Source organism: Myotis yumanensis, unplaced genomic scaffold, assembly GCF_028538775.1.
Source record: "Myotis yumanensis isolate MYYU_CA2020_CCGP unplaced genomic scaffold, mMyoYum1.0.hap1 SCAF_7, whole genome shotgun sequence".
Classification (NCBI taxonomy): Eukaryota; Metazoa; Chordata; class Mammalia; order Chiroptera; family Vespertilionidae; genus Myotis; species Myotis yumanensis.
Genome location: NW_027223758.1, coordinates 38,294,863 through 38,307,106, shown reverse-complemented (window position 1 = coordinate 38,307,106; position 12,244 = coordinate 38,294,863). Strand labels below are relative to the sequence as shown.

Below are 12,244 nucleotides of genomic sequence, written 5' to 3'. Positions count from 1 at the left end.
CGCTTTTGAATTTTAGCGTAAAATGGAGGGGGATTGCAACTCTGAGTAGCGAACTGCCCAAGTGTAGGGTTTGTGCGCCTCTTGTACGGACCTCATCTCTTTGAGCCCAATGTCCGGTGCCGTCCCAGAACCCACCTTGGGCACAGATGGATACCTAATTTAGAGAGGGATCATTTACCCACAGAACAGAAAAGGCTGCCCCTTCCAGGAGCCTTGTCTTCACAAGCCCCTGCTCAGCGCTCTTTTTCGAATATTTGATGTGCTGTAAGCCAGCGTCCTCTGTTTCACAGGAGTCTCTGAGCGTGTAATCTTTCCCTGGTTCCTTGAGTCCCACTTCTTACGTTGCTAGACCTATGGCCGTGGCGATTGTAGGATTCCTACCAGGGCACTGAACTCTAGGCGGGAAAACGGTAGTTACTGGGTATACCCTCTGAGAGGGGTACAGGAGGGATTGGCACCTTTGTATGTGCAGAAGGGATGGGATGAACTCTCGCGTGAAGTGGTCAGAATGCGCTGTGGGATAGTTTGCTGCTGGACAGGTCATTTCAACCTCTGTCTTCTGTTCTCCACCCCCACCCCCACCCCCCACCCGCCCTGGTCTTCCACAGCCAACGAGGTTCTTTGTATTCGTTGCTCTGGGCGGCTGGAGCAGGGTTTTGCTACCGCCACCAGAGGGTTGTGGCTGCCGCGGTATCCAGGAGCATCAATTAGACCTTAACGCGAGCGGGTCTGCGAGTGCGGCTCCAGCGCACTGGTGGCCCGCCACCGGAGAGCACTTCTCTCCAGCACACTGCCGGCACAGGGGCCAACTAGCATTTGCCCCTATGTGGACAGAAAATTAATTTTTATTAAAGGCTCACAGAAATCGGGTTCTATACAGTGCCAGCAGCAGATGGAGAGTGTAAGTGATCCAAGCGAGGTCAGTTTAGACAAAGTAGCATGGTGATTTTTAATTTTTTTTTATATTCACTTTCTAAGAACTTGGCTGATTTTGGTAAAATGACGCCAAGCTAATTTGTAAAAGCAAGCTCATTCCAGGCTGCCATCTTAAAACAAAATATTTGATGGTACTGCTGCTACTGCAATTTCCCGCAGGCCCTGCGCCGCTAACTGATTTAACTCTCTACTGAGCACCTGCTGTGAGAGAGAACCCTGTGCTAATCCTGTGGGGCACAACATCGAGCCATGACCATTTGATGGCAACCACAGAGCGGTATTGTGAGGTCTGGACCCCTTGAGGACGGGCCGCAGCCCCAGGAGGCGATACATGATCTCTGCTGGGCGGGGCCCAGGCAAAGCCAGTCCACTGTTTGGGACCTGACGGAAGAGCTCCCAAGAAGCCCAGGGGAGACACCCCAGGAGGCTTCTAAAAATGGTGACTTCCCTGGGTGGGCAGGGAGGAAAGGGCATTCACATTTACTGTTGTTAACCATGATCCATTTTCCCAAATAAGTATACATTCTGTTCCTGTTTTTTTGTTTGTTTTTTGTTTTGTGTCTGTCTGTCTGTCTGTTTTTGTCTGTCTGTTGTGTTGACTTTTCTCTTCAGGACCCCTGCTGCCTTGGTGATCCTGGGCTGACAGCCAGAGAGCACAGCGGCTGAGCTCCTGGAGAGTGAGGGTTGAAGAACGCGGAGGGCAGCGCCCACGCCCGCGGGCTCCCATTAGGTCGGTTCCTGCAGCGGTGTTCAGCGGCCTTGGCGAAGGCCCTGCCTGACAGAGATCATGTATTGCCTCCAGTGGCTGCTGCCTGTCCTCCTCATCCCCAAGCCCCTCAACCCCGCCCTGTGGTTCAGCCACTCCATGTTCATGGGCTTCTACCTGCTCAGCTTCCTCCTGGAGCGGAAGCCTTGCACAATTTGTGCCTTGGTTTTCCTAGCAGCTCTGTTCCTCATCTGCTATAGCTGCTGGGGAAACTGTTTCCTGTACCACTGCTCCGATTCCCCGCTTCCGGAATCAGCACATGACCCCAGCGTTGTGGGCACCTAACAGCCTGCACATTTAGCTTTCTAAGGAAGCAGAAGACGGGAGGGGAGGCATTGACATAGGTCATAAAGCATTGGAGTTTCAAATCCCGCAGCCTGCGGGTGCCACATTCCTGACGGCGCCTTTTTGGCCTGTGATGTTTTATCCTTATAATGTGAATAATAGCACTGACAGGTGCTTTTATTGTAGAGTCCTATAGTCGTGGGTGGTCTTGTGGTTGTGTGTGTTCTGTCCCCATCTTGGTCCCAGCTGTCAAGATGCACCCCTCCCCGCCCCCCCCCCCTCGCCTCATTCCTGCGAGGAGTTTGCACCCATCCTGATCAACTATCCCAGCATGACCTGGGCAGATAAAATGCCAAGTTCATTGTCACCTCTGTCACTCCCTCCTTGTCAGGGTCTTTTGCCTTCCCAGAATATTCCCAAGTCCTCAGTTCCTCTCCTGGTTTCCCTTTAGTTCTCTTCTACCCCTTTCCTTTTTAGGGAGCATCTGTCCAAGACAGGGCTCATTTTTGCACTTATCTCGAATTTAAAGAGATTGCTGACGCCCGAGAGCCTCGCTTTTTCATTCTTCTTTCCCTGATCAGCAGGCTAGACAGAAACATGTATTGACTGACTGTTGTTCACAAATCTCCAGTATTTTTTCCACTTCATTTTTAAGAAAGAAGTAACAGATAACATGTTGCTCTTTCACCTGGGTGTCTGGGCTCATGCTCAGCCTCACTCCTTTGTCCTTCCTCCTGCCCTCCTCAGCTGTCCAAAGGGGGCAGGGGTTGGCTTCATTGTCTCTCCTGTGCATGCTCTGCAGGATTGAGGTGTAGTGTGTTCATGTAGATCTAGAGTCCCCAGCCGAGTGAATGAGAGAGTACTTGTGTGTTTCAAAACAGCCATGATCCCTTGATAGGTATTTGGATATTTTTTGGTGTGCCGTGTGTGTACGTGAACAAATACATGTGTATATTCCTTTTAAATAAGCTTTATTGAATGTGTCCTGATTTTGAGGTATAGCAATAGCTACTATAGTAGGTGCCGCTACAGTTTTTATTTAGCATGGGATTGCAGAGTGACCAGCACACTGGACTCCAAGGTGGTTCAGACAAGACAGAGGGGAGCAGTGACCATCCTCGTGCCAGGAGCTCCTTCAGTCCTGCACATATAGACTCTATGAAGAATACAAAGAGGAAGACTTGTGACTGTCACTTGCTTTTTTGCTGTTTCTGCGCTTTCATACAAGTGTTGGCAAACGAGACTTTCTCCTGGCCCCTGCCCACTGGCAATCGGTATGGTTGTCCCTCCAGTCTAAACCATCCATCTTTCTCTTGCCTGAGCGGGAAGGGATGTGGGCCAGGCAGAGGACAGAACTGGAGGCAGTCCATCTAGGAAATGGGACCAGGAGGCCACACTTGTGGAACATTTGGACTGCTATTCTGGAGCTTTTATTTCTGGTGTGTTCGTTGCACAGCTGTTTGAAATGTTTAATAAAGCTTTATAAACTTTACTTTGTGGTTTTATGTGGCTGCAGTCCATTTAGGTCATGGTGTTGGATTTCTAAGTTGGTGGGGGGCAGAAGGTAGCATGGAGGGGCTGAGTCCTTGGCGCCAGGGTACCTTAGCCTGAAAATTTGATCTGCTCTCTGGAGAGCAGATGGTGGGTTTGGGAGAGGGAGAGCAGGGGGCAGGCCAGGCAGTGAACAAGAGGGAGTCTGAAAGTTTTCAGAGATGAGACATTTGCGTTTCTCAGCTCCCATGGCTTCTCGCCTGAAACTGTTTCCCTCCTTAGGAGATTTGAGTAACTGATCCCTTGACAAACAACTTAAGACAGCTGGAGCTCTAATCATCAAGGATTTTTATGGTGCTGTTTTTGAAGTAAAAATAAAGTGAAACCCCTTATGGCATCTGAAGTGGAAAAATAAATAAGTCTGGCCATTCAACTAGGGGGCGTAAGGCTTAAGGCAATGATTAGAAGCACTTCAGTGATGCAGTTCAGTGTCATCGATGTGCATGTGCTCCCATGGCTGTGACCTTTGAGACAAACAGGGTAGCTTGTCAAAGCCCTTGTGCTGGGTGTCCACCTCTTTATCTCTTCTAGAAAACATAATAGGAGCACTACCTGTCCAAGGCACAGAGCTGTTGGGAGGGCTTATTGAGGTAACACTTGTGAAAGGTCTTTGGTAATTTCATAGTTTACCTAGATTTTTAATTTCTTGCTATAGTTTTATGTAATTTTCTCCTGTCTTTTTAAAATCTCTCTGTTGTCAGTTTTTCATTTTTTCACTCTAGTGTTATTAGTGATTTCTCCTGATCAAAACTTGCCAAAGATTTGTCCATTTTAAAGGCATTTCCAAAGAACCAAACTTGTATTGATTATATCTGCTGAGTATTTTTCCTATCTGATTCTCCAATGCTTTTATCTTTGAATTCTTCTCTTCTGGGTTTCTGGGTATATTTCCTGGTTCAGCAAAGTCTTAAGCTGAGGAGTCACGCATGTGGAAAGGATGGTTTGTTCAGCAAACATTGAACCCCTGTTCTCTGCTTGCTGGGGATTTCAGGGGCAAGATCTAGGCCTGACTCTACAAGACCACATGATTCCAGCCTAGTAAGAAGACTTAAGAAAATAGACAATTGCGAATTCCAAAAACAAAACAAACAAAAAAGGCTTTTGTGGCCCCACTCTCCTGTGGAGGCACCTGGATGATAAAGGAAACCAAGATTATTGCTTGTTTTGCTCTCCCTCAGAAACCAGCTTTCAGTCGAAGGTCAAGCCTGCTTGAGAGTCGCAAACAGGCCTCCCTCTGAAAGATTTCTGACCCTTTACAGCAGGGTTCCTGCAGCCCACCCCTTCCCAAGGTGACTGCCAAATCATTCTTTCCGCCTTCCCAAGGCAGCACCAGCAGCACCCTCCCCCCTCTTCCTGAAACATTTTTCAGTCAAGTGTAAAGTAGATACTTCTGGAAAAGAGCAGGAAGGAACATGATCTGCAATTCTGCTGGTCTCTGAGCTCCTAGTGTAACATGGTAATTGCAAGACCCCAAGAGGCTTAGGTCTGGGCTTCTTTAGGAACTAGTCTATGTCCTGCTTTGGGCCTCAGTTTCTTTATAGGTGAAATAAGTTATCTTAGGGTCCTCCTGGATACATTTGAGTTAGGTGGCAGTGCCCTTGTAGGACAGCCTGTGAATGCTTTATGCTTTAGTCCGTGTACCATGTGAGCGCAGCTATGCCTCTGTCAGGAAGCCTTCCTGAACTTTATCCTTCTCCCTGGAGATCCGTTTGCCTAGAGCACTTTACTCAGCCTCCTGTTTAGTGCTAGTGTCAGTGCTAGGCAACTTCCTCTTCTATAGTGATTGGGATCCTATCTCCCAAGGGGGCCTGAATTATTATTCAGTCAGCAGGTCCTTGTCAGAATCCCATGCAGGAATAGGCCTTGGGGCCACATAGTAGACAAGATGGACAGTCCATGCCACCATGGAGTCAACCAGGCCAATGGGAAAGGGAATGACATTGGACAGATAATTGTATATATATGTACCATAGATTGTGGCAAGTGCCAAATAGGAGGAGTCTGAGAGGGGAATCTGATGTAGACTGAGGAGGATTGCTGTTCAAGCTGACACCTGAGAACAAGTATAAATGTTTGAACAGTGAAATAATAAATGTGATGTTCTTTCCCACCATTTGATCAAGCATCTCTGTGCTTACATATAAAGAGACTGGGCTGAAAGTAAAATGAAAGACCACCAGTACTTGGCTACTCTACAGTCAGAACTCCAAAAGGACTTTTGGCTTAGAGATTAGTCTATTTAAAGCTAGAGGGTTGTGTTGGGATGTGTTGGGGGCTAAGACTGACGTGGTGGTGGCAGATCCCAAAACTCAGTCCCAAGAACTCTTGTTTCCAGGTGACTGGAACCATCACAAACAAGGATCTGATGGGAATAAGGGGTAACCCAATCAGAACAGCATTCAAGGTTGGATTCTTTCAGTAGGGAACAGGATAGCATTTGAGTAATGAAAACAGCAGGGCTGTCAAGAAGGTCATTGCCCTGGGGAGAAGTAGCTCTAAGGCTTGATGGTGGGTGAGGTGCAGAAGGCTGGAGAAGGTAGTCTAGAGAAGGAGGACAACCGAAAAAGATGATGGAAAGCTGACTCCCATTGAATAGCTGCAGGAAAGGAGGTCAGAGAAGGATTGTTAGAACCCAGTCTGCTGGCATCCAGTGGAGAGCTCATCCCTCATTCCCCACCCCCTCCATAATGGGTGAAAGAGTCACTATTCTGAGAAGAGGGAACAACTAAGATGTGCTCACCTCAACAAGTGATAGAAGCTGATCCTGACTATGGGGGGCTAATCTGATCTCAGCCCAGCACCCTCCCTTCCCAGTGTCTTCCTGAAAGCCAGAGGAGGGAAAGCCAGAGGAGAGGCAGAATTTGGTCTACCAGGCTTCTGAGAATTCCATATCTTGAGAAAAACTGATTATAGAGTGGGCTCAAGGTGAAGGGAGGAAGCTGGCTAAGCAGCAGCTAGAGGCTTCGGACAAAAATCCTTGGTCTCCCTTTGGGCTATCGGGACTCAGTGGGTCGGTGTGAACTTGGGAAATAGTTTAGGATGGATGAACCTTGAGAGGAGAGGTCTCTGGGAGTCCTAGGCCCTATGCCAGGGGTCCTCAAACTTTTTAAACAGGGGGCCAGTTCACTGTCCCTCAGACCGTTGGAGGGCCGGACTATAGTTTAAAAAAAAAACAACTATGAACAAATTCCTATGCACACTGCACATATCTTATTTTGAAGTAAAAAAACAAAACGGGAACAAATACAGTATTTGTATTTGCATGTGGCCCGCGGGCCGTAGTTTGAGGACCCCTGCGCTATGCCTTTGCCTTTGTGTCTGCGCCCCCCTGAGCCTCAGTTTCCTTACTTGTAACATGGGTTTCCTAGCATCCACCATGGCCTGGCTCAAGGTGAAGTTTTCACAATGTTATTTCCTCTCTTCTGTGGCTCCCTCACCACTGACCATTATTGAGCTCAGGCCTGGATGCGATCTGATCATCCAGCTTTCCCGCTCATTCCTTCTTGTAAGGAGCATTGGTCTAGCCCAGCCGTGGGCAAACTACGGCCCGCGGGCCAGATCCCGCCCGTTTGAAATGAATAAAACTAAAAAAAAAAAAAAAAAAAAAAAAGACCGTACGTACCCTTTTATGTAATGATGTTTACTTTGAATTTATATTAGTTCACACAAACACTCCATCCATGCTTTTGTTCTGGCCCTCCAGTCCAGTTTAAGAACCCATTGTGGCCCTCAAGTCAAAAAGTTTGCCCACCCCTGGTCTAGCTGCTAGACCCTGTGCCAAGCTCTGAGAAGCTGATGCAGATTAGAAATCAGGCCCTCCTTGAGGGGCTTAGTTCAGCAGAGGGAGGGCAGCAGCAAGTCCATTAAGCAGGTGATTACAATGCCTTGTCTTTCAGGCTGTAATGGAGTTAGGGAGAGAAATCACATGTTAGCACCTCAGCGTGAATTTCCTTATTTTCTGCAATCCCCAAAATGACAATATCCTAAAACGGGAGAGGAATACCAAAGTATAGCTCTTTCCTGAAAGGCCAAAATCCTGACTATGTGTTCCTTGGCCACCAGCTTCCTCAAGACCTTCCATGGATTTCCCCCCTCTTAGAGAAACCGCTCTGACCCATCTTTTCCTCATGAGGAACCGGTGTAGGGATATGCTTGAGTGCTCTCAAACAGATATGGGTTGCACATGACCCTTCTCCAAAGTCTAATCCTTTGAGTGGTTCTAGCCTCTCACCTCTTTTCCGGGGCAGTTTGGCAGTTTGTGAAAAGTCTGCACTTGGATATCCTATCACTTCTTCCAAAGCGAACCCTCTGCCAATTCCCTACCTCCAAACTGATAGAGGCAGCCCAGAGCAGGGGTGGAGGGTGGGAGCTGAGGCTCCAGGCCCGGGTCCTCACCCACTTCCCATGTCACTTCCCTGTGCTTTGCTCGCTCTTCTTCAGGTCTCTGTCCACCTATACTCCAAGAAGGGTGCTGGACCAGGAAGTCTTTTAATATTTCCAAAACTATCTTCTGTGAAACATCATTGAACTTTACCCTTGTTATTTTAGTCTTAGAGATAGTGCTTGAAAGAAGTGAGTTAAAACAAGCAAGTGTTTAATCAAAGGATTTTTGCAATAAAGAATAAACTTTAAATCTCTTGGATGCAGAACTATCAAGAATCTTAGCTTAGAGTCAAGGCTGACTTGGAAGGGTCTCTGAGGGAGGAAGACAAACAGCCCTACATTGGTTCCATGTTGCCTATGGTTCTAATTTCTTAGTTTAACCATCAAGACACTACACAACCCTTGAGGGTGGGGCTTGGTCTTTGTCCCTTGACCAGAACAGTACCTGCCTGACCAGGCCTGGCAGGGAACCTACTGATGTCTAGTCAGGGGGGTAAATGGATAGATGGCCCAATCAATCTATCTCTAGACTCCCTAAGGAATTAATTGGCCTAGTCTTCCCAGGAAATGATGAAATTGAGTTTGCCTCCCAAATCTCCTCTTGGCAACTCTGAAATGACAATATTTTCTAGCCTCCAGACTTATATTTTACACATAGATATCACAAACATTAATATCTCACAAAAATATGTGAGCAGACTGACGATCTCAGATGGAAGAGGGGAGGGGGGAGGGGGGAGGGGGCAGGCAGAGATTAACCAAAGAATTTATATGCATAATCCATGGACACAGACAGTTGTGTGGTGAAGGCCTTGGGTGGGGGGTGGAAGAACCAGGTGGAGGTAGGCAATGGGGGAGGGGGGAAGTGGGGGACATCTGTAATAGTTTCATCACTAAAGATAAATTTTTTAAAAATCAATTTTTTAAAAAAGGGCTCCACAATTTGGCATCCTCCTGTGACAGCAAGTAGCTGTGAGACACCTCCCCTCACTGGATCTCAGTTTCCCCATTTATAAAATGAGATGGTTGGACTAGATAATCCTTGAGTTCCTTTCTAGCTCTAGCATCTCCCTCAGATGCCCTGGTGCCTAGGGCAGTAATTGGGCAGGGGACATGATGACCCCAGGATCTTGGAGCATGGAGAAGTCATGGTGGTGGCTGCAGAACTCTTGAAGATGAATTTGGCAGGAACTGGCTGAGATGTTTTTCTGCTGATGGTAAAATATCCTGGCAGAGTCTGTACAGGTAGGTTGATGCAGGTGAAGGGTGGGATTGGGATCTCCCCCTCTTATGATCCCTGAGTAATGTTTCCTTGCAGAAACAGAATCCTCCAGGACTGATCAGTACCAACTAGATTCAGCCATTCATATCAGCAAAGTAGTTGAACCATCTTTCCACACACTGCCTTGGCAGGGCTTCCAGAAAGGCTTTCTGCTCCCACCTCTTAAATGCCTCCCTGTATTCATTGTCACTGCCTGAAAGCATACTTTCCCGAAGCTTTCCAGTTCCCTGTCCAGGTGGCAAGTTCTCTGAGAAGGCTGTGGCCCTGACTCCATAATCAGCCAGGAATAGTTTAGTTCAGAATCAGAGCCATGAAGGGAAGACTTGTCCAAAATTGGGGCTCTGGCTATTGAAATAAAAATAATAATTTATTTTCAACATCATCTGAGAACACACCCAAATTCAAAAACTCTTTTGAAAGGTCAGTGAAGAGCTATGTTTCCATTAAAAACCAGGGAGGAAAGGAAGTGGATATTTAACAAGTATTTGAATAGGGAGTGTCCACTAAGCTAAAAAGCAACAAAATGACATCAAGAAAGCAGTGACAAACCAATTTGACTACATCAAAACTAAATATTTACAATGTCAAACAATATCACCAACAGAACCAAAAAGCAGAGTGGGTGAACTATTTGCAGATCCATAATGTATAAAAGGACAAATGCAAAACCTTAACAGTAAAAACACAACCAATAAGTATATAGTTCATCTAAACAGTCTACAGAAGCGGAAATCGAATTGACTAAAATTTTTTTAAAAGATAATCAATTTTATTAATAACTGAAGATCAACAATGAAAAACAATAAATAAGTTTTCTACCAACAAATTAGGGGGGAAAAAGTTTAAGAATACACAATGTTGATGAGGATACAGTGGAATGGGCACTATTACTTAGTCATAGTGCTAGGTATTAAAATATGATGATAATGCCCTGGCCGGTGTGGCTCAGTGGTTAGAGTGTTAGCCTGCACACCAGAGGGTAGAGGGTTCGATCTCTAGTCAAGGGCATGTACCTGAGTTACAGGTTCAATTCTCGGTCTCAGTCGGGGTGCAAATGGGAGACAATGATGTTTCTCTCTCTCTCTCTCTCTCTCTCTCTCTCTCTCTCCTCTTTCTGTCTCTCTCTTTCGCACGCTCATACACGCGCCTCCTTTCCCCCCCTGCTCCCTCCCTTGTACTCTCTAAAAGTCAATGGGAAAAATATCCTCAGGTGAGCATTAATAACTATATATGAAGATAAATAAGATGTAGTGCCCGCTCTTGGGCATGCAGTCAAAGAGGTAAGAAAGACACAGACAGATACTAAAATTACTATGTGTCGTAAGAAGATGGCCAGAGATACAGGACATGGGCAAAGCATGAAGTTTGTGTGAAGTTTTATGGGAGCATCCAGGGGTGTTCCTAGAGAGGTGCCTGGATAAGTAGTTTTCAGGTATAGGGCAGAGACAGAAGTGAGAAGCATCATGGATGAATTTGTAGACAGTTCAGGATTGCCAAAACATGAAATAAGAGGCAGGGATGAAGAAGGTTTGTCTTCATCACAGTGTCAAGTTTGTCTAATTGAAGAGTTTTGTCTTTTTCCTTTTGACAATGGAACCACTGAAGCATTTTGAGCAGGCAGGTGCTGTCGGAAGATTTCTGTTTTAGTGTAATTATTCTGGTTGCTTGAAGACATTTGGAGATTCAAAGGCCAATGAGAAAATGATTGCTTTGGTCCAGGTAGAGAAGGCAAGACCTGAATTAGGGTGGAAGCCAGGAGGATGGTGAGAAGGTAAAATTAGAAGAACCTGCTGACCAAGGATGCCTTCTCTGTTTCTATCTTGGGTGACTGGGAGAATACCCAGGAGAAAGAACAGGCTTTGGAGTGTGGCTGGAGGAAGATTAGTGAGCCCAATTTTGGACAAGTCGAGTAAAAGGTGGGCATCCAAGTGGATGTAGGTAGAGAGTTTGGATCCTGCAGGAAATTTGAACAAAAGATTTAGGTTGTAACTAAGGGTGATTATAGCCATGGGCTTTGGTGAGGTGGTCCTAAGAGAATATAGCAGCTGAGAAGAGAAAGGGGGTCTGGACAGAGAACCTCTTCCCCATTTAAGGGGTGAATAGAAAGAAAGAAAAACCCACAGAGGCAAAAAAGGAAGTCAGAGATGGAAAAGCACCTAGAGCCTGTGTAACATGGAAACCCAGGGATGTGGAGCTATTCCAGGAAAGAATAATACGAAGACAAAAGAGAAAAGCCAGTTAGATCAGGTCTGAGAGCCCACCAGATGGAGCAATTGGGGGCAAGGGATGGGGTGGGGTGGGAGGGTTGCTAAATCCTCACTGGAACATGAGGTGGCAGAGGAAAATGAGAGTGAAAGGGGAGGGAAAGCCAGGCAGCATGGCTACCTGTCCTGGGGAGTTTGGGATAACTGCGGAGAAGTTGCTAGTTATGATTTGAGTGAAGGAGAATTTCTGAGCTGCGTTAAGAGGAAATAAGGATAGACATGATAGAAGAGAGGGTGAAAGTGCTGTCACCTAAAGTTTTCTTGTCTGCATAAATCAGAGGCAAGATCAAAGGACAGGGGGGTAAGGAGGGAAAATGTTCATTGGTGACAGTGACTAGGGCTATTGTCAAGCTGGAAGTATATATGCCAGTTTGGAGCTCACAAAGGAAGTGTGGGCATCTCCCAAGGGGGGATAGATGGAGAACTAAGGATGAGCTTAAAGGAGAAAGTGCAGAGTTTGTGGAGTAGGGCCAGACTCCAAGCTGTAACTGACATTTTAGGGATGGATGCAGAAAGAGGATACTGCTAAGGAGAATGAGCAGAAAGGGCCAGAGGAGAAGACCAAAAAGTGGGCATATTAGAAGCCCAGGAAAGAGAATTTTCAGAGGTCAGGGTGGCCACTGGTGGGCCAGATGCACAGAGTCGGGGAAGCGAGGGCATCTTCTGGATCTGGTCTTTGGGAATCTTTGCCACAACAACTTTGAGGGAGGGGTCAGAAGCCCACCTGAGTGGGGGATGATATGGCTAAGAAAGCAGAAGGGAAAAGGGGGGACTTTG

General features: G+C 46.6%; 1 protein-coding gene across 7 annotated transcripts in view; it reads left to right on the top strand.

Moving 5' to 3' along the window:
- BLCAP (BLCAP apoptosis inducing factor) overlaps positions 1-12,244 on the top strand; it is a 100,956-nt gene that overhangs the window by 7,234 nt on the left and 81,478 nt on the right. For 6 of the 7 annotated variants that reach the window (XR_011472144.1, XR_011472145.1, XR_011472143.1 and 3 more), the window contains exon 2: positions 1,549-1,666. Coding sequence is in view for 1 of the 7 variants with exons in the window: in XM_070420296.1 (XP_070276397.1) it covers positions 1,724-1,987 (264 nt within the window). In the remaining 6 variants the exon portion in view is untranslated. Of the gene's footprint in view, positions 1-1,548; positions 3,480-12,244 lie in introns of those variants that run through there. The other variant, XM_070420296.1, reaches the window with a different exon arrangement.